This window comes from Euleptes europaea, chromosome 10 (assembly GCF_029931775.1).
Source record: "Euleptes europaea isolate rEulEur1 chromosome 10, rEulEur1.hap1, whole genome shotgun sequence".
Lineage (NCBI taxonomy): Eukaryota > Metazoa > Chordata > Lepidosauria > Squamata > Sphaerodactylidae > Euleptes > Euleptes europaea.
Window position 1 is genome coordinate 6,702,630 of NC_079321.1, and position 26,151 is coordinate 6,728,780.

General features: G+C 43.6%; 1 protein-coding gene across 2 annotated transcripts in view; it reads left to right on the plus strand.

The window, feature by feature from the left end:
* The window catches only part of VPS54 (VPS54 subunit of GARP complex), a 53,385-nt gene that overhangs the window by 16,990 nt on the left and 10,244 nt on the right, over positions 1-26,151 (plus strand). For both annotated transcript variants that reach the window (XM_056856736.1, XM_056856737.1), the window contains 12 exons: positions 3,434-3,565; positions 5,517-5,902; positions 8,671-8,797; positions 11,083-11,190; positions 11,441-11,496; positions 13,281-13,377; positions 14,911-15,251; positions 17,892-18,021; positions 18,871-19,052; positions 22,603-22,715; positions 23,430-23,493; positions 24,264-24,369. In XM_056856736.1, the coding sequence (XP_056712714.1) occupies positions 3,434-3,565; positions 5,517-5,902; positions 8,671-8,797; positions 11,083-11,190; positions 11,441-11,496; positions 13,281-13,377; positions 14,911-15,251; positions 17,892-18,021; positions 18,871-19,052; positions 22,603-22,715; positions 23,430-23,493; positions 24,264-24,369 (1,842 nt within the window). The remainder of the gene's footprint in view (positions 1-3,433; positions 3,566-5,516; positions 5,903-8,670; positions 8,798-11,082; positions 11,191-11,440; positions 11,497-13,280; positions 13,378-14,910; positions 15,252-17,891; positions 18,022-18,870; positions 19,053-22,602; positions 22,716-23,429; positions 23,494-24,263; positions 24,370-26,151) is intronic.

Genomic DNA, 26,151 nt, shown 5'->3' on the forward strand with positions numbered 1-26,151 from the left:
TTGGCAAGCTTTAAATAATAACAAGAATAATACTACATTTAAAATCCAGCCATACCCATTCCAATGAATTTGATGCTACATGCCAAAGAAGAGGGAGAAGGAACGTTAAGTAGCTGTTTCAGGCTCATTATGAAGTAGCTGTTTCAGGCTCATTATGAAGTAGCTGCATCTTTTGCTTCTGCTAGCAAGTGAAATTAGTAATCCGTCTGGGAGCAGGTGCATAAATGACACACATTCACTCTGAAGCATAGGAAGAAAGAAAAATCTGACACAGGTAGGAGAAGAGCACACCAGTGGCCAGGAAGGGACATGACACGTAGCCGCAAACTAATTGGGGCTGACCCTTTTCCCTCTTGAACCAGGTAGACGGTGGTGTGAAAACAGCCAGGAAATGCAGCAAGGATAGGGTTGCCAACCTCCAGGTACTAGCTGGAGATCTCCTGCTATTACAACTGATCTCCAGCTGATAGAGATCAGTTCCCCTGGAGAAAATGGCTGCTTCGGCAACCGGACTCTGTGGCATTGAAGTCCTCCTCAGGCTCCACCCCAAAAACCTTCCGCCGATGGCAAAGAGGGACCTGGAAACCCTAAGCAAAAACGTAATACGAGATGCAGTACAGACTGTGTACTGTCCTCCCATGAATATTGGAGAGCCAATGCAGCTGCAGCCTTAGTTGAATAAGATATACGACACTTTAGGCCAGTTTGGGATTTTCTAAATTGGAAATTTCTGGACAGGTGTGGAATTAAAATTTTAATTACAGTTGGTCATATTTATATATCTTCACTTTCCTCTTAAAAAGAGTTCAAAATGGCACCTTTGGAGTTCTCATTTATCCTGTCAGAGAATCATAGAGTTGGAAGGCACCACCAGGGTCATCTAGTCCAACCCCCTGCACAATGCAGGAAATTCACAACTAACTCCCCCACACGCACCCAGTGCCCAGAAGATGGTCAAGGTGCCCTCCCTCTCATAGCATCAGCATTGCTGACAGATGGCCATCTAGCCTCTGCTTAAAAACCTCCAGGGAAGGAGTGCTTACCACCTCCCGAGGAAGCCTCTTCCACTGAGGAACCGCTCTAACTGTTAGAAAATTCTTTCTAATGTCTAGATGGAAACTCTTCTGATTTAATTTCAACCTGTTGGTTCTGGTCCGATCCTCTGGGGCAACAGAAAACAACTCGGCACCATGCTCTCTATGACAGCCCTTCAAGTACTTGAAGATGGTTATCATATCCCCTCTCAGTTCTCCTCTTCAGGCTAAACATTCCCAGCTCCTTCAACCTTTCCTCATAGGACTTGGTCTCCAGACCCCTCACCACCTTTCTTGCCCTCTTCTGGAACGTTGGAAATCACCTTTCTGTCACATGAGCTTGGACCGAGAGTTACTTCTCACTTTTAGATCCTATATTACATTGGGAAGAGCAAGCAGATACTGTGATACGATTCTTCTGAGGATAAACAAGAAAGTGCTTCAGGCTAGTGAGAATGCTCCCTTTATTGTTTCATATCTAGGCTATCGTTTCCTACAGTAAGTTTAGCTGACGCTGCAACTTATTTGCTTGGTTGTGGCATTTGATATCCCCTTGGTGCTGTTCAGTGAAAGATATGCATGCCTAATTGCCGTTAAAATGGGAATTAATACTTAGGTCATATCGATTGCAGCCAGATCTAAACGTACTTAACTTTGGATACAGGCACTTAACCTGTCAAAGTAACATTTTTTAAAAATCCCTTGGTGTGAGCCTATATCCCATTGATGTGTCCTTCTTGTTTGCCAGTATTTATTATTGGACATCTGTTTTCTGATAGCAGATGTTTTGCCATGTGCCATTGAACACATCAGTTCATCATTTGGACTCCCACAGTTAGTGGAGGGTTGGTTTTAGCGGTTGTAAGCATATGTAACAATCTGTTCTTAGGTTTTGGCTGACTCCTCAAACAGTCTGTTCCGTGAGCATGAAACCATTAGGGAATCCTGCAGGGACAATAGTAGCATCCTGGCCGGTTTTGGTTTGCAAGGATTGATTTGAGGTTGGAAAGCATCCAAATGCCACCCAGACAGTGAAAATGCCAGCAGATGCAGGTATCCCCTCCAAGAAACAGATAAGTCCTAATGAAAAGCACAGGCACAAAACTAGGGCCATTTATGCAGGGCTGTTTCCCTCGCGGTCGTGGTGCTTTGTTTTGATCATGCATGCCTTTCCCGACTGTCGGAGGTCGCCTCGCTCTCCTTGTGCGTTTCCATGCATTTTGCCCACGTTTTCCGGATGCCATTTTAGTGAGAATCCAGAAAATGCAGTCAAAACATACAGAAACGTGCAGGGAGAGCGAGGCGACTTCTGATGGTCGGAAAAGGCATGCATAATCAAAACAAAGCACCAGAGCAATCGGCGGTGGTGACCACGAGGAAACAGCCCCGCATAAATGGCCTAAAACCAATGTTTGATAGTACTAAAAATGCAGTTATGGTCTCAACACAAATGATAGAGGAGGTTACAAATGGAATTGAGGTGCTGCTACGGTTTGGAGGGTTACAGTGACATTACGATAAAAATGCACTAAACACGTGAAGGAAATTTCTCTGGTAAGGAGACACTTCTTAACCCGGAAGCCTAACAAAATCTTAATTTTTTTGTTTGGAGAACACTTACTGAACCCTAGCTAACATTTATTTTGTTGTTTAAAAATACTTAAACCCTCATCTATGGTTAACTGTTATTAAAATTTAACCAGAATTTTTCTTCAGAACAATTGCTTTTTTTCAAAACTTAACAGAAACACCCCAAAATTCCACTAAACCATGTCACCAAAAAAAAAAAATACAACACAGAAAGATCTTCAAAACTACTGAAGAACAAACCAGAACAGTGCCAAAAGATAAAACAGCAACAACCTGGAACCCTTCCCCCCAAAATCATGAACCCTTTAAAAATTAAAGTGCAAAGCAGTTAAAATTAAAAATTCTAAAATAAGCCAAGAGACCCGGACAAAGCAGCACAAGCCTTTAAACTCAAAACAGCACCAAACCCCCCACTATTTTAAAACAAAGGCTCTCCCTTCTACAACCCACCAGCCCAAAATAAAAAAACAGAGGAAGCCTTGGGCTAGTCACAGATCTCTTAGAGCTCTCTCAGCCTCACCTACCTCACAAGGTGTCTGTTGTGGGGAGAGGAAAGGAAGGTGATTATAAGCCGGTTTGAGGTTCCTTAAAGGTAGAGAAAATCAGCATATAAAAACCAACTCTTCTTCTTCTCCTTCTCCCACTAATAATAATTGGCCGTAACTCTAGTTTTAGTAAAAAGATTTTGCTAAGTTGTAATGTGTGTTTATTTAAAAAGGGGAAGAAATGAAGCACCAGTCCTGTTTGTCGCTGGTATGTTTGATGGAGAAGTACTAATGATGTGTGCAAATAATATGTGTGTGTTTCAGATTTTTATGAAGCCAGATTTTGCCTTGGAGGACCCCTTAACATTTAATATGGTATTACCTTGGTCTCATTTTAATACTGCTGGAGGGAAAGGAAATCGTGACACAGCTTCTTCAAAGCTCCTTCAGGAAAAGGTAAATGATCCGTACGATATCATTTCAGTTATTTAATAAGCACAACAGACGTTACTTTGTGAAGGCACCATGGTAAGGAATTAGAGGTTTATAAGTCCATGGAAAAATGGGAAAACACAGGAGAATGAAGTTTTGCCCCATTTTTTAATGAGAACTTCCCCCCACAATTTTTCCAACAGAAAAATCAGATTTGTGTGCGTGGGAGGGGTGCTTAAACGTTTTCCCTTTTCAAAGGAGCAAAATGCTAATGTTTTTTGGTGCTGACCTGAATAGCCCAGGCTAGCCTGATTTTGTCAGATCTCGGAAGCTAAGCAGGGTTGGCCCTAGCAAGTATTCGGATGGGTGACCTCCAAGGAACACCAGGGGCATGACGTGGAGGCAGGCAATGGCAAACCACTTCCAAACGTCTCTTGCCTTGAAAACCCCCTGAGAGGTCACCATAATTCAGCTGTGACTTGTTGTTTGTTAATGGCCTCCAATATGTCCCATCATTGACAGCCATGCTGAGATGTTGCTAATTGTAGGCTGTGGTATTAGGGAATGATAATTCTTGTGTATGTTATATTTTCTCGGAAATTTTGTTTAAATGTGACTACATGGTCCACAATTAACATGCTGTAATGATAGTATACTACTGAAGGGTTCAATATTTTCTGTGTTACAAAGCTTAACTCAGTATCCAAATATTCCATCCAAATCGTATTTTCTTTTGTTTAGTAGGACGCTTCTGTCTAGTTTCAACTTTAATTTTTTTTCTGACCTGTCCCTCAGGTGGCAAAAATTAATATACATGTGCTAAGATGGCATAGAGTACAGCCATGTACAGTTCTCTCTAATATTAAGTATATTTGCAGTTTTGCTTGTAGAAAACCAAGGCACTTTTAAATGTCATAAATATGCCAAGTAGTACATTTTTATATGCTAGCTAAGGTATAAATAGTTTGCACTACCTGTTGCTGAAATTTTTGCATTGTTTAATGTGTCAGGTTAATATTTAATGCTTTGCGTCACAATTGTTTCTGATCTGTGGTTGATTTCCAGATCTCTACAAATCAAATCCTATTTCATTATCTGGTGGATGTCCCATTCCGTTAATTGATGTATTCTGTGAAATCTGCCTGTGAGAAAGGTGGACTGTCAATAATGAAAATAAATAAATGATTAAATTAATATTTTAATGCAGTAAAACAAGTTTAGGGCTAATAAAAAAAGTATTGCCTATATTTCAGTTCCCCCCCAAAGTGATCCCCTCCCCAATTTTTTCTCTCCTATGGCTTCAACATTTCTGTAAAATATACATCTATGAGCAGCAGATTAATTTTAAAAATTCCATATGTTGCCATAATCACCATCCCTTAGTTTGGACAGGTAAGAGTGCCATCTTAAGCAGAGTTATTTTTCTAAGCCTTCAACGGATGCAGAAGGATATAATTCTTCTCAAGTTGGCACTGTGAGTATCATTTTGATGAATGTATATTTAAGAGCCTTTTTTCACACACAAAAAAACCTTTGCAGAACTCAGTTTGTTGGGTAACTGTGGTTCATCTCTTTCAGAAACCTATCCAAACACTACTTTTTCTTTACAATTTCAGTATTCGGGGTTTCTAACAGTGGCGTCCTAAGTAGGTCTACTCAGAATGCTACTTGGGACTATTCAGTGGGTTTATTCCCCAGAAGGTGTTCTTAGATCACCTTCCTGAGGCGGAGGGGCAAAACTCCATAGGAGCCGGTGTGACCCCACACCAACATAAGTGCCCATTTAACCCAGCATAACGGGCACTTACGCCGTCCCAGGTGGCACAGTGCTGGTGCCCTCCCCTCAGAAATGGGCTGCCCGGACGTCACTGTTAGTGAGCTACAGTTTATAGGGACCCTTCCCAAGTACATCACAGAATATAAGAGCAGATTTTATAATAACTTTCCTTTCCCCCCTCCTTTTCATTCTCTTAAGCTGAGCCATTATCTGGACATTGTGGAAGTAAATATCGCTCATCAGATCTCCCTCCGCTCTGAAGCATTTTTTCACGCCATGACCTCCCAGCACGAACTGCAAGACTACCTCAGGAAAACCTCCCAGGCCGTGAAAATGCTTCGAGACAAAATCGGCCAGATCGATAAAGTGATGTGCGAAGGCTCTCTGAAAGTTTTAAGACTTTCACTGACGAGAAATAACTGTATAAAAGCGTACGATAAGCTGAAGTTGATGGCTACTGTGCACCAAACACAGCCTACTGTTCAGTTGTTGCTGTCCACATCTGAATTCGTTGGTGCGTTGGACTTAATAGCGACCACGCAGGAGGTTCTGCAGCAGGAACTCCAAGGCATTCACAGTTTCCGGTAGGTGGCATTTGGGGGACGGACGGGACGTGGTCACATGTAAAGTTTTAGAATGATCAGTTTCAAAGAATCATTTATGTCCGTAAAGATGCATACTATATCCATACTTCTCTGTGGCCATTCTTAAGCGATACTAGTTGATTCCATTGTTCATCAGAAGACTCCGTCATTGCATTCAGATGACAGTCTCTGAACTTCTGTAGTACGGGTTGTGTATCCTTTATCCATACATCCGATATCCGGGCTGATCCGAAAACCGGGACCTTTTGAGCTGGCAAGCAGGCATTACTGACAGGCCCCCAGCAGCTCCATTAATGGTTCAGTGTTCACAAAATTATTAAAAATATTGTTTAAAATTACATTCAGGCTATGTGTATAAAGTATGTATAAAACGTATATAAAACATAAATGAATTTCGTGTTTAGATTTGGGTCCCATCCCCAAGATATCTCATTACGTATATGCAAACATTCAAAAATATTCCAAAATACGGAAAGATTCGAAATACGGACCACTTCTGATCACAGTCCGGGTGAGGGATACTTAACCTGTATATGCATATTTATTTATTTATTTGGTTTATATCCTGTCCCTCCCCAACAACGCCGGGCTTAGGGTGGCTAACAACATAGGTCAACAGTTAAAACATAACAATTTACAGTTAAAATTCTCAACCTCTAATAAAATTCGAATGGTGCCCTTAATCATCAATAACAGAGGTTGACCAAAGGGGGAGGAATAAAGGAAGGAGAACAATTTCAATTAAAGAGGTGTGAGAGTTAAAATAGGTACATCTAAACATAATGAACTAAAGTGGTAGGGTGGAAAATGGAAAAGGGGGACGCCATCCAAGATGAAAACCGTCGCTGTCCTCAAATGCACAGGATGAAATTTAGGCTGGGTGGGTGGGTTCAGAAGAATGACAAGCATAATTGTAATTTAACAACTAGGTAGTTCATGTTACAGAGGGGTAGCCACGTGAGTCTGTTGCAGCAAAAATAAACTGGAGTCTTGAAAAACAAGATTTTGTTCCACAATAAGCTTGTGTGTGTGTGTGGACTGGAGCTCAGTTCTAACAGGTCTGATGAAGAGGGCTTTAGTCCATGAAAGTTTATGCCAGAATGAAATCTTACTTACCTTTAAGGTGTCACAAGTCTCCTGTTCGTTCTAGTTGGCATTGTGTTCTTTATATGTGGCCTGCTGTTGGTGTAATTAGTGTTCTGGCCATTTAGACAGAGCTGTAGGTAAATATTTATTCAGGACCTAGTTATATACTTGGAAACAGCAGTCATTGGCACTCAAGGGGACTAATACGTGAAGTCGAGCTGTGTTCTAAATGTTCTGGAAGGACAACTAGGTTATAATATGACCATCAGAAACATTCATTGTGAATATGACATTTGAGAGAAGGATGGCTTAATAAGATGTCATACATCTAAGCGGTCCAAATAGTTAGTACTTGGCTGGGAGACCACCAAGGAAGACAGGTTACTGTGCAGAGGAAGACAGTGGCAAACCATCTCTGTTTGTGGTGTAGTGGTTAAGAGCGGCAGACACTAATCTGGTGAACCGGATTTGTTTCCCCCACTCCTGCGCATGAAGCCAGCTGGGTGACCTTGGGCTATCACAGCTCTCTCAGCTTCACCTACCTCACAGAATGTCTGTTGTGGGGAGGGGAAGGGAAGGTGATTGTAAGCTGGTTTGACTCTTTCATAAGTGGTAGAGAAAGTCAGCATATAAAAACCAACTCTTCTTCTTATCCACGCAAGTCCCCTGATCCTCAGCGTTGGCTTTTTGGTGGTCAAAGGGCATACCCCCTTCCCCTTTTCACCAGTGGATAAACTGGTTAGATCCAACCTATAGCGCAACTGTGTACAGGCGCACCTCCCTTTATTGCGCTTCGCAGATATTGCCTTTTTATAAATTGAAGGTTTGTGGCAACCCTGTGTCAAGCAAGTCTATTAGGGCCATTTTTAATTAAGGTATGTACATTATTTTTAGACATAATGCTATTGCACACTTAATAGACTACAGTATAGTGTAAACATAACTTTTATATGCACTGGGAAACAAAAAAATTGTGTGACTCGCTTTATTGTGATATTTTCTTTATTATGGTGGTCTGAAACTGAACCCGCAATATCTCCAAGGTATCCCTGTAATTTGTTTTGTCTTCGATTCTGGTTTTCCGTACCTAGTTCCGAACTTTAGGCAAGCAAAGGTGAAGGTAGTCCCCTGTGCAAGCACCAGGTCATTTCTGACCCACGGGGTGACGTCACATCCCGACGTCTACCAGGCAGACTTTGTTTTACTTTGCGGTTTGCCATTGCCTTCCCCAGTCCTCTACATTTTAACCCCAGCAAGCTGGGTACTCATTTTAATGACCTTGGGAGGATGGAAGGCTGAGTCGACCTTGAGCCAGCTACCTGAAACCACCTTCCGTCGGGATTGAACTCAGGTTGTGAGCAGAGCTTTTGACGGCAGTACTGTAGCTTACCAGTCTGCATCATGGGGCTCCTCATACCATACCATATAATCCCCACGTAAATATGGATTTTTATCCAACCAGCTTTTTGGTTGGTGAAAAAGGGAGAGAGGAGTTCCCTTTGACCCCCTAAATGGCTATTCTAGGGATCCATAAGACAGGGGCTTTAGGAAGGAGGAGGAACATAGATCCAACCCTTCATCTTTCCAGAGGTTGAGCAAGCTCTTCTGCCTCCCCTTCATTACATAACTTGCATTTCTCTCTCTCTTCTTTTTTTGAATAGGCACCTCGGGTCGCAGCTTTGTGAATTAGAAAAACTGATAGATAAAATGATGATTGCGGAGTTCTCCACCTACGCTCGCAGCGACTTGAACAGACCTCTGGAGGAGGAATGTCAAATTCTGGAAGAGGTACAATATTCCACGTTTAAAAGACTTCTTCACGGGCAAGAGCTGTTCTCTGCTGGCATAAATACGTCATCGTGGTAGACCTGTAAATAGAAAAACCCTCCGGTAACAGGCATACACATGCGCACTCCCAATGTGTGCCTGCACAGAGAGCCAGCATGGTATAGAGGTTAAGAACAGTGGTTTGGAGCAGTGGAGTCTGATCTGGAGAACCAGGTTTGATTCCCCACTCCTACACATGAGCGGCAGAAGCTAATCTGGAGAACCGGGTTGGTTTCCCCACTCCTACACATGAAGCCAGCTGGGTGACCTTGGGCTAGTCACACCTCTCTTAGAACTCTCCCAGCCCCACCTATCTCACCGGGTGTCTGTTGTGGGGAGGGGAAGGGGTGATTGTAAGCCGGTTTGATTCTTCCTAAAGTGGTAGAGAAAGACGGCATTAAAAAACCAACTCTTCTTCTTTCTTCTTCTTCTTTCTTCTCAATGAACATCACTTACACATAAGCGCAACCCTGTTCGTTTGTTTTTCCTGCGGCTTGGTTTCTGATTTTGGTTAAGAGGAAAAGTACTAACCCAAACTATGTTTTGCATAAAAAGGAAATGTAAAGAAAAACAGAGAGAGAGGGAGGGGAGGATGGAGTGTGCAGGGTCTGTGGCTTCTTTCCAATCTTCCAAATAGTGGTTCCAAAGATTGTCAAACTATCAAAATCTTTTTAATCATTTTTTTAAATTAAGTATCACATTCATATAAATAAAAATAAGCACAAAGCCAGAGAATGGCATTAAACCTCAGCTGTGCAAACAAAACAAAAAACCCTCAAAAGCTAAGTTAGAAAGAAAGCATCCTCATTAATTTCAGATCCATCATTAAAATATTAAAAAGAAAAACTAGATGCTGGCAGGGACGGGGGCAATTAAAATCCCCAGAACCATTGGTGGCTACTTCTAAAGGCATGAATGCTTTGAGAGAAAAATTTCTTAAGCATTATGTAAGGTTGTTATCCATTGCAAGTCCAGATGGACACATGTATTTGGATGCTTTGGTGTGTGTTACCGTGACAGCCCAGAGCGGGGATGCCTCCATATCAGTAACTCAGGGCAGCACACCCCAGTTGTGTGTGATTCAACCTCTACTTATACAATCTGTCCTGACAAAACTAAACTGTGTGTTTCTACTTCCTGTCCCCCATCACTGGCTGTTTGGAATGGGGAAATGTCCCGTGTACAACACTGGATAAGTTGCATTAATAAGTTGAGGAATTCCTTAATTAGAGCGGTGGACTCTAATCTGGAGAACCAGATTCGATTCTCCACTCCTCCACATGAGCTGCGGATTCTAATCTGGAGAACTGGGTTGGTTTCCCCACTCCTCCACATGAAGCCAGCTGGGTGACCTTGGAATAGTCATAGCTCTCTCAGTCCCACCTACCTCACAGGGTGTCTGTTGTGGGGAGGGGAAGGGAAGGTGATTGTAAGCCAGTTTGACTCTTCCTTAAGTGGTAGAGAAAATCGGTATATAAAAACCAACTCTTCTTCTTTTCCTCCTCCTCCTCCTCCTTCTTTGTGCAGTCCTAAGCAGAATGTAATTTTAAACAGTATTTTTAATACTTTTGTGTACATTGAACCATTATTTACACCTTTGCTTTCTGATGGTTCACCAGAATACTTGTATCAGCTCTTAAACAAAAGCAACAGCAAACAAACTAACAGCTGCTGGTTTTCAGTCTCCACCTATGATGCAATGTACACGGTATTTTATTTTTTTAGGCGAGAGGAAACATTGGAAGCAGGCAGCACGGATCTACCTGCATACCGGCTAGAAGGGTCCGGTTTTTGGTTCCGCCCGGATATGGGATGTCCAGATAAAGGATACTCTACCTGTATTGCTATGCTTCAGCCACTGGTTGTACATGCCTAGAAAGGGGAAGAGGAACAGTCTATTTCTCTTGGTTCCTATAAGTAACGAACAGAGCAATCCCAAGGACAGTCGCACCCTTTTAAATCCACTTAAGTCACTGGCAGTAGAAGAGTGTAATTCAGGCTATGTGAATTTGGGTCCCATCCCCAAGATATCTCTTCATGTATATGCAAACATTCCAAAATATTCCAATATACAGAAAGATACAAAATATGGACCACTTCTGTTCCAAAGCAGAAACAGTGCAGAAAAGAAATATGGATTTCCTATTCTGTCCAGTTTGGTATTTCATACTTTAGCATGGTGGGCCTAACTGTGTTTGGTGTTCCAATTCACTTTCAAATACTCCCTTTTTTTTGTTTCTGAATAGGACAGGCTTGTATCGCTAGTGTTTGGACTTCTGAAACAAAGGAAACTTAATTTTTTTGAGATATACGGGGATGAAATTATTATTACAGCAAAGAACATAATTAAGCAGGTAATTTGTTTCAGTATATGCTTCAGGTTATCAGATGTTTCCAGCTTGCTTCGTAGCTTTTCCTTCACAGTCTTGAATTAGAGAGCCATAAAAATCAATATCTTGTTGATTTATCATAGGGCGTTTTCACACATGCTAAATAATGCACTTTCAATGCACTTTTCTATAAACAGAATTATAGCACTCAGGTTTTAAAAGAATGACTTTTTGGGTGGGGAAAAGCTGACGCCCTTTTCTAACGTTTTTACAGTGTGTGATTAATACAGTATCAGAGATAGAAGAAATAGACACAGAAGTGGTCGTTAAGTAAGTATACGTCTAAAGCTTTTCATTGGTTTGGTGGGGAACTGATTAGATCATGCTTTTTTAGTTTGTTTTTTGTATGTAAATAATGAAGATTTGTCTGCAGAACTTTGTAGATGTGTGCTTTTCCCCCTTTTGTGCTCTTAGCATGATTTCTGAAATCGAGTAGTGAATTGTTTTCTAATGATACCTGGTGTCTGACATATTGGGGCACTTGTATAATAGGGAAAGGAGAACAATGAAGAGGAGTGACAGCAATTTTATTTTTATATATGTTTTATTTTTATTTTTTGTAAAATGAGTTTCCACTCCAGTCTTGTACTCCACATGAGCGGTGGACTCTAATCTCATGAACCGGGTGTGATTCCCCACTTCTCCACATAAAGCCAGCTGGGTGACCTTAGGCTAGTCACAGTTCTGTCAGAACTCTCTCAGCCCTACCTACCTCACAAGGTGCCTGTTGTGGGGAAGGGAGGGCAACTGTAAGCTTTTTTTGAGACTCCTTAAAAAGGTGGAGAAAAGCGGGGGTATAAAAACCAACTCCTCTTCTTCTTTTGTGGTACAACCTTGTACATTTTTGCAACAGAGTAAGTTCCATTGGAATGCGTGGCAACAAACTGAGAACGCTCCCATATTTCTGAGTCTAGGACAATGACATGCCTAGGAAGTGAGATCTTCATAACTAACAGTTACAAAGCAAAGATGGTTGAATGGACCATTCATATTCTACACAGGTAGTTAACTAAGATGGTCAAAATTTAGACGTTTTGAATCCCCTGCTGGAAGAACTAAAAACAGAAACTGTGTCTGTTTCTAATTTGTAGCTAATGGACAATTAATTTGGTTGCTGAAAGAGTGTTGCATGTAATCTGAAATAAATATCCAGCATGGCCTTCTTGCTATAATTCTCTTGACAGACTAATTGTATATTAGTCTGCCTACTTTTCCAGATACTATTTTTAGTCCAGTAATGGATTTTAACTATCTTTTGCCTTCGTTTATAATTGCAGAAGTGTTTCTTGGCAATGGGGGGGGGGAGAGAAACCATCTCAATATCGTTTTAGCCTCCATCTTTCTGCTGTCAGGAAAAAAATATTCTCCAATAAGCCTTACTTATTTTTGTTGCCCTTGAGAGTTGTAATTGTTTTTATAGCCACATAGCCTTCAGTTGGCAGATTCCATTTTAAAGGTACGTGTTTTAAATGCTGAACAAAGAGCATCCAAGCTCTTTCATAGTTTCAAGCCCGGACATGTTTGAAATTCTGTGCAAAACCCTCTAGGTTCTGATACTAGAAAATGACAGTTCTTCTGCTGAAAATTTTTACAAACCAGGCAAATAAATTTGATTTTTATTTTTTCCTCAATCATCCTTATATAGGGTTGCCAACCTCCAGGTGGTAGCTGGAGATCTCCCACTATTACAACTGATCTTCAGGTGACAGAGATCAGTTCAGCTGGAGAAAATGGCCACTTTGGCAATTGGACTCTATGGCATGGAAGTCCCTCCCCTCTCCAAACCCTCCCCTCCTCAGGCTCCGCCCCTAAAATCTCCAGGTATTTTCCAACCCGGAGCTGGCAACCCTACCAACCTAATATTCTAAATCTGTGCTGTGATTCTAGTTACTGGCGTTCACTTAGCACAATAACATTGTAAGGTAGTTCTTAACCCGTTTTAAAGATGTAGAAAGCAGAGTCTTAAGAGATGTCTTGCCCAAGGAGACTACAGCTGAGAGCTAAGATGGCGTTGAAATGGAACGGTAATAATTATCTCATGGAATTCTCCGTAGGCTGGCTGATCAAATGAGGATGATGAATTTTCCACAGTGGTTCGATCTCCTGAAGAATATTTTTTCTAACTTTATCATCTTCCTCAAAAGAATTAAGGTAAGAAACGTTCTGTGAATTGTCTCTACTGTCAGTGAATGATAGAACTGTAAAGGAGCCGTATTCTGTCATGCCGTTTGGACATTACATTTCAAACTGTGTCATACCAGACTGACAGAGCAATCCTACAGTCCAGCTGTGACAACATGGTTGTTTACTCTACAGAATTAATATTTATTTAATTTTTAAGAAGGAAGGTACTTGAAAAATCAGTATATGACAGTAATTCATTCAAAAACTTAGATTATTTCCAATGATACAAACTAAAATATGTATAAGTATTAAGATTGGTTCCTGAATTAATTTTATTCAACAGGGAACATATTTCTGGGTCACTTTCGGATTCAACACTATGATAATATTTCATTTTAGTCACATTTTTAATATTGTCTTAAAAGTAAAAAGAAAATTCTGATAGGTTTACTTGTGTTGGTTTGAGGCCATGTGATTTGGATGTTATTCCTCTGTTGATGCACCCCAATATCACATTAGCTTAACATCCAAATCACAAGATGTCATAGTTTCGCTGTACACTGCATTGGTCAGGCCGCACCTGGAGTACTGTGTGCAGTTCTGGAGGCCTCACTTCAAAAAGGATGTGGACAGAATGGAGCGGGTGCAGAGGAGGACAATGAGGATGATCGGGGCCTTGAGACCAAGCCCTAAAAGGAAAGGCTGAGGAAGTTGGGAATGTTCAGTCTGGGGAAGAGGAGGTTGAGGGAGGATGTGATTGCTCCCTTGAAGTATTTAAAGGGCTGTCACTTAGAGGAGGACAGGGAGCTGTTCCTGTTGGCAGCAGAGGATGGGACTCGCAATAATGGGTTTAAATTGCGGGCGGAAAGGTACCGGCTGGATATTAGGGGGAAATTTTTTACAGCAAGAGTTGTTCGACAGTGGAATCAGCTACCTCGGGAGGTGGGTGAGCTCCCCCTCATGGCAGTCTTGAAGCAGAGGCTGGACAAACACTTGTCAGGGATGCTCTAGGCTGATCCTGCATTAAGCAGGGGGTTGGACTGCATGGCCTGTATGGTCCCTTCCAACTCTATGATTCTGTGACAATTTACAGTGTAATCCCAGGCAGAGTTCCAGCCTTCTAAGTCCATTGGAACCATTGAGCTTAGAAGGGTGTAACTTTGCTTAGGTTTGCAGTTAATTTGGACCTCTGTTGAATTTTGCCTTTCCCTTTCCTTTATCCCTTAGAAGCTCCTTGATCGATTGATCCTGAGCAGCATAATTTTAAATCTAATGTTTGAGGGATATAAGAACTGAAATAAATCTTGTCACTGACAATGTAGCCTTGGGATCCCTGTCACTTAATAAAAAAGGCATTGTGTCTGTTGAATTTTTTAAAAAATGAACAAGCCTGAAACTAGAGACAAATATTTGACAGGTTAATTCAAATCACTCTTTCATATTGTGCTCATATTGCATACAGGTTATGCAGTATTTTTAAAAAGATGTTCTCAACCCTACCCCACAGGGAATTCAGGGTAATGTGCATTTTTTGTAAAAACAAGCTGTCTTTTATCCTAGGCAACACTAAATGTTATCCGCAGTGTCGTTCTCTTGGTTCTAGACAAGAACCAAAGGAGCAAAGAACTGGGAGAAGCTTCTGTGCAGAAGAATCCATCCAGGGAAAGTTCCGTGGATACAGAAGTGGCTTACCTGACCCATGAGGGCATGTTCATAAGCGATGCCTTCAGCGGAAGAGACCTTCCATCCGCAACAGCCAATTCGGCCTCTCCAAGAAACGTTTGTCCAGACAGCGAGCCCAGCAGCAGCGACTCCGTATCTGAGTCTGAATGTGCCACCGATTCATCCTCAAGCAAGGAACAGACATCGTTGGGTATTACTCCTGTTGGAATTGAGACCATGTACGTAGTCAAGATCCTGAACTCAGATCTTGGTCCGAACATCTGGAGACCAGAAAACAAACACAGCACTGAAACCATGATAACAAATATATGAAGATTATATTAATACCATCTATCACCTATTAAAGAGCCAGCGTGGTGTAGTGGTTAAGAGCGGTGGTTTGGAGCAGTGGAGTCTGATCTGGAGAACCAGATTTGATTCCCCACTCCTCCACATGAGCGGTGGAGGCTAATCTGGTGAACTGGATTTGTTTCCCCACTCCTACACACGAAGCCAGATGGGTGTCCTTGGGCAAGTTACAGCTCCGTTAGAGCTCTCTCAGCCCCACCTACCTCACAGGGTGTCTGTTGGGAGGAGAAGGGAAGGTGATTGTAAGCCAGTTTGAGTCTCCCTTAAGTTGTAGAGAAAGTCGGCATATAAAAACCAACTCTTCTTCTTCTATTAAATATCATAGGCAGGGAAGTGTTACAAAAATTAGACTCAGGAAACATATGGCAATCAGAACGTAACACTATATAGAAGCCTCATTATACAAAACCCTACTATACAAATATGCACCATATACAACAACTCCGATGTTCAAAGACCTCCTGCAGTCAGTAATTGCAGCCAACAGGCCAAAAGGTGTCAGATGGAAACCTGAGCTCCATAAGGCTGCATCCCATGTCTCATAAAACTCAAGCAGGGATAGTCCAAAAACAGCTGTGTAAAGATCGTAATCAAGGGTGTGAATGAAGCCAGTGATCTGATCCGTCAGTGAAGGATGACAGATGTCCTGGATCAAGTCGTTTCATGCAGAAGCACTTCTTCAGCTCCTGTGTAAACTAACAATGTGCCAAAATGGCTACAACTCTAGCAGGACATGATACGTGCATATTTGTATATTAGGGGTTTGTATAATGAGGCTTCTATATAATGTTAAGTTCTGATTGTGATAACGTTTCCTGAGTAATTTTTGTAACACTTACCTACCTATGATATTTAATAGGTGATTGATGGCATTTATATAATCTTCATATATTTGTTATCTTGGTTTCAGTGCTGTGTTTTTTGGTCTGTACTGTGTTTCAGCACTGGTTGCTTATTTCACGTTGGTTCCGAACATCTGGAGAGCATCCCAGCAGTATAAACGGGAGCCGAAACTAATCTAGCAATAGGGACCAACAAGATTTTCGTGGTATAAGCTTTCGAGATACTTTGACTCTCAAAAGCTTATACCTCTAAAACAGTGGTTCCCAACCTTTTTTTGACCAGGGACCACTAGGACTTTTTTGTTCGGTGCAGGGACCCCAAGGTTCAAAATAAAAATTCTGAGAATTTGAAAATTAATCATAACTGTTAGTTAAACATTAAACTTAGAATAATATTTGAATATATTTTATAATAGAGAACTTTTAATTGAAAATATTAATTTATTATGGGTTTATAACTTTGTTTCGCGGACCTTAATTTAGTTCTTGCGGACCCCTGGGGGTCCATGGACCCCTGGTTGGGAACCAGTGCTCTAAAAGGTCTGGTTTTCGGCTCAGTCCGGATATCGGATGTCCAAATAAGGGATACTCAACCTGTAATGTTAAAAGGCTCTTAAAACACAATTAAAAACACGTAAACGCTTTTACAATATCCATTTAAAATAGTTTAGCCTTTAGATACCACTCCGGCCTGCATTTTCTTGACTGCCAAGGCGAATTGTACCACTCTATTAACGACATACTGATCCAAATTAGAAAGAAGGAAAATTAGTTTCTCCTTCACAGGAGAAGAGTTTATACCCTTTAGAATATCAGCAGGAAATGTATTTCTGGGCTCTGCATACAAAGGACAAAACAAAATATAATGTGGAAAGTCCTCTGGGACCAAGGTTTCACAAATACACAGATGAGCTGGGACCAAGGCTTCACAAATACACAGATGAGTGTTTTTACACCTAGCAACCTTCCAAAATGGCAGAAGGCATAGTTTGAAATCACACAGATATTAAAGGCATTCTAAGATTGGGGAGATAATTCACAGTGGGTAGCCGTGTTAGTCTGTCTGCAGTAGTAGAAAAGGGCAAGAGTCCAGTAGCACCTTAAAGACTAACAAAAATATTTTCTGGTAGGGTATGAGCTTTCGTGAGCCACAGCTGACTTCTTCAGAAGAAGTGAGCTGTGGCTCACGAAAGCTCATACCAGAAAATATTTTTTTAGTCTATAAGGTGCTACTGGACTCTTGCCCTTTTCTACTACTAAGATTGGGGAGAGTAATACTGGACAGATAGGAAGCTCTGTCCACAGGCCTTCTAAATAAGCTGTCTTGACTCTGCTAGCAGGGTTCACGTTAGTGTGTGGGGCTTCACAAACTCTAGTTTGCCTGGAGGCCAGCGTGGAGATACCAGTGGGTTCAAGGCTTCCCAAATCCAAAAAGCCGTCAGCCATGCTCTGCACACAACCTGAGGAGGGAGGGCGAAGAGTAACAAACTTGTGTTCATGCCCGTCACAGACAGATCTTCTTGTTCGTTGTGCCTGAATGCAGCCCTTGTCCACAAGAAGGAATGCATATATGCATAGAGGTGTGACCGAATCCTCTTCTTCCATGGTGCCGGGCTGTCTCTGCAGATATATCACGAGTAAAAAGAACCTTCTTTGTGTTTCTTTCAGGATTGGGGAGGACATGAAATTGTCTGAACTGGAACTGGTGAGGTTAGCGAATAACATACAAGAGCTCCTTTACAGCGCTTCTGATATTTGCCATGATCGTTCAGTCAAGTTCCTTATGGCTAGAGCAAAAGTAAGTTGATGGCCTGTTTACGGTTTCCATGGACCCCCCCAGGTAAAGACTTCCCTCAGGAGGCTGGCAGACATCATCTCGATAAGGGCCCCCCAACCTTTTTGACCCTGTGGGCACCTTTGGAATTCTGACAAAGTGTGGTGGGCGCAGCCACAAAATGGCTGCTGCAGGAGGCAGAGCCCACCACGAAATGGCTGCTGCAGGAGGCGGAGCCAGCCACAAAATTTCAGCCGCAGCTTGCATTCCGTTACACAGTAAAGATCCCTGTGTGGTGGTGGCAGCTGCTGCCCAAGCAATGTTTTAAAAAATCTGCACAGCCAATCAAATTGCCAGTGGCCAGTCAGAAATTTTGCTGGGCAAAAGCCCCACCTGACCCTCACCCACTTTCTAAAAACACTTGGTGGGTGCCAGGTAGGGCTACCAGGTCCCTCTTCGCCACTGGCAGGAGGTTTTAGGGCCAGAGCCTGAGGAGGGCGGGGTTTGGGGAGAGGAGGGACTAAAATGCCATACAGTCCAGTTGCCAAAGCAGCCATTTTCTCCAGGCAAACTGATCTCTATTGGCTGGAGATCTCCTGCCACTACCTGGAGGTTGGCAACCCTAGTGCCAGGAAAGGTGTCTGCAGGCACCATGGCACCTGCGGGCACCACATTGGGGACCCCTGATCTAGGGCCACCCTAAACATTGTATGAAAACAAATTGTATGAGTTGCCCATCTTCATGGGCTCCTGGGAAATTACCCCCTAGCGTCCTCCAGATTAGGAGACACAGTGATGAGAAAGAACCTTGTCTCCTTTTTTTCCCCCAAATAATTGAGACAACTATTTTGTCATCATTGCCTTTCCCTGTAGGATGGATTCCTGGAGAAACTGAATTCTACAGAGTTTGTTGCTCTTTCCCGACTTATGGAAACTTTCATCTTGGACACAGAGCATATCTGTGGTAGGAAGAGCATGTCACTCCGTGGTGCTCTTCAGGGTCAAGCTAACAAATTTGTAAATAGATTCCATGAGGAGAGAAAAACAAAACTCAGGTATCTTTCTGTATATGTATTACAATACAAAGCAGAATTTATAATCCTCCCTTCTAAAAAGTAAAACTGATTATACATTGTTTTGGTGCAAAGGCGCTCATTTGACAGATGCTGTCATGCCTAGAGAAAATGGTTTGGTTTCTAACATAAATTAGATGAAAGTTCTGTTTTGTGTTAGATTATTTGTTTATTAAATTTATACCCCGCCCTCCCCAGCATTGCCGGGCTCAGGGCGGCTTCTGACATAACAGATACAATTATTCATAAAATACGTCCCTATTAACACACTGAAAAGAAAATTTAAAACTTTAATCTACTGAATACAGACGGCACCCAACTCAACAATGACTTCCATGATTAAATGCCTCACCAAGGAGGTTGGCCAAGATACAAACACACGAACACATGAAACTGCCTTATACTGAGTCAGACCCCCTTGGTCCAACAAAGTCAGTATCATCTAGTCAGACCGGCAGCGGCTCTCCAGGGTCTCAGGCAGAGGTCTTTCACATCACCTACCTGCCTAGTCCCTTTAACTGGAGATATCGGGGATTGAACCTGGGACCTTCTGCACGCCAAGCAGATGCTCTACCGCTGAGCCACAGCCCCTCCCCAAGAAGGGGAGTAACCCCCCCAGGGCCCAACCCCTCTTTATAAAAGCTTTACCTACATGCATTGTGAATTCTCGATGTAAGTCACACGTCCTGTAATTCTGAGGAAGGGAGCTTTGACTCTCGAAAGCTCATACTCCAAAAATCTTGTTGGTCCCTAAGGTGCTATAGGACTCAGATCTAACTCTCCCACTGCAGACCAGCATGGCTACCCCCTGAAATTATCCTGTAAATATTATTTTTATATTTGGTTGTGCTGAATAATGTACCATTGAGTCGCAGCCGAATTACGGTGACCCCATAGGGTTTTGAAGGCAAGAGATGAGCAGAGGTGGTTTGCTGTTGCCTGCCTCTGTGTAGCAACCGGGGCTTCCTTGGCAGTCTCCCATCCAAGTACTAACCAGGGCCAACCCTCTTAGCTTCCAGATCTGATGTGATTGGGCTAGTCTGGGCTATCCAGGTCAAGGCAGAGGTGGTTTGCCATTGCCTGCCTCTGTATAGCAGCCCTGGACTTTCTTGGTGGTCTCCAATGGTTTCCCACCTCTGATGAGTTTGGGCAAAGCTGGGCTATTCAGGCATCTGTATTTGGCTGTACAGATGTCTTATATGTCCTTAAGCAAGGAGAGCCTAAACATATGCTGGGAGAACCCATTGTGTTACTGATCTTTCCCCCCTTCCTTCTGCAGCCCGCCAAGCCCCTCTAGATGCTGGTCCTAAGAGACAGGGTACCCTCAGTAACAGCACTGGAGGAAAGCAGAGAAAGGTTGTTGTAGGGTTGACAGACCCCTGTTGGGGGCGGGGGGCCCCTGCTTTGGGCCTCACCCCTCCTGCGCCATCCAGTTGGCCGGCGGGGGTCTTACCAGGCAACCAGCAGGTGAGGGGGTGGTCTTACCAGGCTTAAAATGAGGCCTAGGCCTTGATGTCGCCAGTGGGATGATGTCAGTTCCTGAAAGGACCTGTAGGGATTTGGTAAACTGTCATTTATTCTGTATACATTAATACACTCTTCCAGAATCCCTTAGAACACGTCCAAAAGTCACACTTTAAATCTGCATGTCGGTTTCTGCAACGGTGAAATAGTCATCATTAGCAATTTGGTTTATTAGTTTCAATCTGTACTGTGTTAGATACCACTGACAGTTGAAGAAGAAGAAAAAGCCTCTTGAAAGCCTATCATTTTCCCAGTGCACTTTGGCAAGCGGTGCTTTCGCTTGACTAGGTTGTCTAGGTTTTATTGCACAATGCTGCCTTTCACTGGGGCCAGTCTGTTAGGCTCCTTGACATAGAAGCACTGGAGTCGACAGCTGTATCTGAAGCCCAGTTCACACATGTGGGATTGCCCATGTGGGGGTGGGGGGAGCTGCTTAAAATGTCAGCTGCATTGCGAAATAGAAGAGCATGGAGTGGCCTCTGGTACGGCTCAGTCAGTTTCGACCTCACAATTGCAGCTTCCCCGACAAGCATGGTTTGTGGTGGTATAGCTGAAATGGGTCCAGATTAGGGTTGCCAGCTCAAGGTTGGGAAATACCTGGAGATTTTGAGGGTGGAGCCTGAGGAGGGTGGGGTTTGGAGAGGGGAGGGACTTCAGTGCCATAGAGGCCAATTTCCAGAGTGGCCATTTTCTCCAGGGGAACTGATCTCTGTCACCTGGAGATCAGTTGTAATAGCAGGAGATGGCTAGATGGCCATCTGACAGCAATGCTGATTTTATGATTTTAGGCAGATCATGAGAGGGAGGATATCTTGGTCATATTCTGGGTATGGAGTAGGGGTCGCTGTGGGTGTGGGGAGGGGAAGGTAGTTGTGAATTTCCTGCATTGTGAAGGGGGTTGGACTAGATGATCCAGGTGGTCCCTTCCAACTCTACGATTCTATGATCATCGAATCTGGCCCGCGGGCCTTATGTTTGACACCCCTGGCATGCACGTTTTGCAGCAGAACTTAAATGGCATCGAAGTTCAATGTCCCAAATCCTTTGCTTGATTTCAGGATTTGCTTTGGAATAGCCTGAGGCTGTTAGGCAACTGACCATTCCAGCTCCTTCATGTTCCCATCGACTTCCAAAAGGCTTTTGCTGCTGGAGCTGTCTTGAGAATTCGCCTGCCGCTAGTTAATGTTTGCAGCAATTGCATATATATATATTTTATTTTTTATTGACTTTTTGAGATAAAAAAATTACAGGGGGTAAAAAGAAAGAAAGAAAAAAGATTTTAAGCAAAATTAAAACAAGTTAACAGAAATAACAAAAAATAATATAGAATTAAAAGTAAAAGTCCCCTTCCCTCCCTCGTGTTATGTGCCCACCCACCCCCCATTGTGACTTCTGGAGAAGTACCCCTTAACTTTATATCATCCACTATATATTTAGTTTCCCTTTACTACAATATTTTATTTACAACTCTTTCACAATCTTCATAAAATCAATCTTTGCCGTGTTAGCCCAGTGTACAAAGGCCTTATGCCAGTCTTTTTTAAACTCTTCTACATCATTTCCATGTAGACTATTGGTTAATTTGGCCATTTGTACAAAATATATTACTTTGGCTCTCCAATCCTTTAAAAGAAGCCTAGTTTCTCCCTTCCAGGTTTTAGATAGTATTATTCTTGCAGCCGCAAAACTATAATGACAGATCATCATATCTGCTTTCTCCATTTCTTTTGGTAATAGGCCTAATAGGCAGGATTCCGGTTTCCTTTTTATGTTCCCCGTAAATCAAATTGTTAGTTTCTGTTAAAACCTTTTTCCAAAAACTTTTAACTAAATTGCAGGTCCACCAGGCATGGAAAAATGTGCCTTTTTGTTCTTTACATCTCCAATTGCATATTTTGTGACTCCGTGCCTCTTGTGATAAATTCTGAATCAGCGAGTGCCAGGGGAGGACTTCAAGGCAGCCCATTTTGCGTTTGTAACCGCCTTTCCCTTTGTGTTTTATAAATAGCCTCCTGTTAGACAACGAGCGCTGGAAACAAGCCGAGGTTCCAGCAGAATTCCAGGATCTTGTGGATTCTATATCAGAAGGCAAAATTGCTTTACCGGAGAAAAAACCCGGAGGTGGGTCTTTTGGGTCTCACTCTCTCTCGAGTGTTCTAGTGGTACTGTGAGGACACGTCGCGGCAAAACGTTGGCAGACAAATTTTGTTGTTGTAGCTGGTTCTTCTGTCTTTGAATTCGCCAAGGCTGAAGCTGTTTGCGTTCATAGCGGGGCAGCCAAAAGGGAATATGCTGAACTGGAATTGGGGGTTGCTGGTTTGAAACATTGCTTGTTCCTACCCTGAATAGTCATGCCGCTATTTTGTTTGACCTTTTGAGTGTATGTTGATATGTCTTCCTGCCACGTGTTCTGGAGCTCCTGCGTGCTTGGCCTGAACAGAGACACATCTGGAGAGACTGAAAGGAAAGTTTGTTTTTAGTTCTAGATTTTTTTCTTTCTTGAACACATGAACACATGAAGCTGCTTTATACTGAATTAGACCCTTGGCCCATCCAAGTCAATATTGTCCATTTAGAGTGGCAGCGACTCTCCAGGGTCTCAGGCAGGGGTCTTTCCCATCACCTACTTGCCTAGTCCCTTTAATTGTAGATGCAGGGGATTGAACCTGGGACCTTCTGCACGCCAAGCAGATGCTCTACCACTGAGCCACAGCCCCTCCCCATAGGATCAGAATGTAACAGAGGATCACAATGCATAGGATCAGAATGTAACAGAGGAAAGGAGATACCTGAATTCTCAATGAAGTTAGTTTATTCTTATCTTTCATTGTTCAGCTCCTGAAGAAAGAAAGCCGATGGAGTTCCTTGTTGTTGATGGTCAAAAATATGCTGTAGTTGGGTAAGATAGTGCTAGCTATTTTTTCCCCTTCACTGGGATTGAGTTCTGAATTATCATTTTGGTTATTCGAAGATAGAATCATAGAGTTGGAAGGGGCCACACGGGCCATCTAGTCCAACCCCCTGCTCAATGCAGGATCAGCCTAGAGCATCCCTGACAAGTGCTTGTCCAGCCTCTGCTCAAAGACCACCAGTGAGGGGGAGCTCACCACCTCTCTAAGGTAGCCGATTCCACTGTCAAACAACTCTTACTGTAAAAACTTTTTTCCTAATATCCAACCAGTACCTTTCCGCCCGCAATTTAAACTCATTCTTGTGAGTCCTATCCTCTGCTGCCAACAGGAACAGCTCCCTGCCCTCCTCTAAGTGACAGCCCTTCAAATACTTAAAGGGAGCAATCATGGCCCCCGTCAACCTCCTCCACACTAAACATTCCCAACTCCCTCAGCCTTTCCTCATAGGGTTTGGTCTCCAGGTAACTTCATCTAGACCTCTTGCGTGTATCATTAACTTTTCAAAGGACCCTTCTGCACAGAATGTCATAGTACGGGGGCGTAACAGCAAGAAAAAAGGGTTTGGGTGAAATTGTCCCTTCTGGTTGTTTCATTGGATGAAGCAAACTCTGTACCTAGTGTAAGGTGTGTGTGTTGGAAGGATGCTTTCGTAGCAAAATTAGACTATGAGGAGATAATACACTTTTTGAGACGTCATTTTGGTGCTACTGGGCTGCTGTATAGTCTAAAATGGGGTGTTTACTCTTTTCTGTTGCAGGACGGTGTTGTTGCTGATTAGAATCATCCTGGAGTACTGCCAGTGTGTGGATAACATTCCTTCCATAGCTACTGACATGCTCACTCGTCTCTCTGATTTGCTGAAGGTACAGCTCCCCTCCCACAAAGATCCATTGTACAATGCAGGGGATGGCAGGGACCCAGTAACGCAGTGTTGCGGATTATTTTCAGCTTGCTTCTTGTGAACCCTTAAATTCATCCCTGTGTGGATTAAGGTGCCCTGACCTGGATAGCCCAGGCTGGCCCAATCTCATCAGATTTCCAAATCTAAGCAGTGTCAGTCCTGGTTAGTACTTGGATGGGAGACCGCCAAGGCAATCCAAGGTTGTTATGCAGAGGCAGGCAATGGGAAACTACCTCTGCCCTAACCTGGATGGCCAGGTTAGTCCAATCTCCTTAGATCTAGGCTGCTAAGTACAGTTGCCTCTGGTTAGTACTTGGATGGGAGGCCACCAAGGAAGTCATGGGGTGACGTCACATCCCAGTGTTTATTAGGCAGACGATGTTTATGGGGTGGTTTGTCATTGCCTTCCTCAGTCGTCTACTCTTTACCGTCAGCAAGCATTTTTCCAACCTCGGAAGGATGGAAGGCTGAGTCAACCTTGAGTTGGCTACATGAAACCAACTTCCATCGGGATCAAACTCAGGTCGTGAGCAGAGCTTCGACTGCAGTAGTGCAGCTGACCACTCTGCGCCACAGGGCAGAAATCAGGTGAAGTCCTGATGTGCCTCCCCCCAGGCACAAATATGCTCTTCCAGCTCAAAAGAGAAGAGAGAGAGAAAATACTCTCCTCCTCCTCAACTTATGGCGACCCCACAGTGTTTTCAAGGCAAGAGATGTTCAGAGGTGGTTTGCCATTGCCTGCCTCTACGTAGAGACCCCAGACTTCTTTGGTGGTCTCCCATCCAAATGCTAACCAAGGCCGACCCTGCTTAGCCTTCCGAGATCTGGGCCATCCAGGTCAGGGCAAGTGATGCAGCTTTTGTTAATGGGTAGTTGTGGGCCCCGGGGGTGGGGGGAGGCTCCAGCTGTGGTAGACTGTTGCTAACAACGCCAGGAAATACTATAGAGCCGTGTTGGCGAACCTATGGCACGGGTGCCACTTCCGGCACGCGTAGCCCTTTCTGCCGGCACTCACGGTTCCTCCAAGCCGCTGGCCTTTCCGGCTCTGCCCCACCCCGGATGGGGGAGGCTGTAGCCCAGGGGTGGGGAACCTCCGACATCATTGGCGGTGGCCCCCGGACTCTCCCACAGAAGCTGCCGCCATTGCTGCCGCTGCAGCGTGCGCGGCCAGCCAGGCGGGTGGGAGAGCGGGGAACAGAAGCCGAGCGCCCACACTCGGCATGGCTGGCGGCTTCTCCGGCGCCCTCTGGGCCTGTGCGGGCGGAGGGGCATGGCTGGTCGGTGGGTGCGAAGGAGGCGCCCTCTGCCCCACCCTGCTCGCCTCTCACAAGCCTGCTGCCGCGCCCCACCGAGTGGCAAATCCAAGGCAAAACCTCCCATGCATAAATGGCCTCTTTCTTTTTCTGTCTCCCTCTGTCCTTTTCTTTCTCTCCCTTGCTCCATTTCTTTCTCCCTTTCTCTCTCTTTTTCTTTCTTTCTTTCTCTCCCTCCCTTCCTTCCCTTTCCCCCTCCCTTCCCTTCTTTCCTTCCTTCCTTCTTTCCCTCCAGCGGCTTCTCCAGCACCCTCTGGGTCTGTGCGGGCGGAGGGGCGTGCAGTCCTATTCCACCTTTGAAGTGCCCACAAGCTATCCTCCAAACACCTTTCCATTTGTCTTGATATGTAGAGAGAAAACACTAAGGAACTAGTTGCCAATCTCCAGGTACTAGCTGGAGATCTGCTATTACAGGTGATCTCCAACCAATA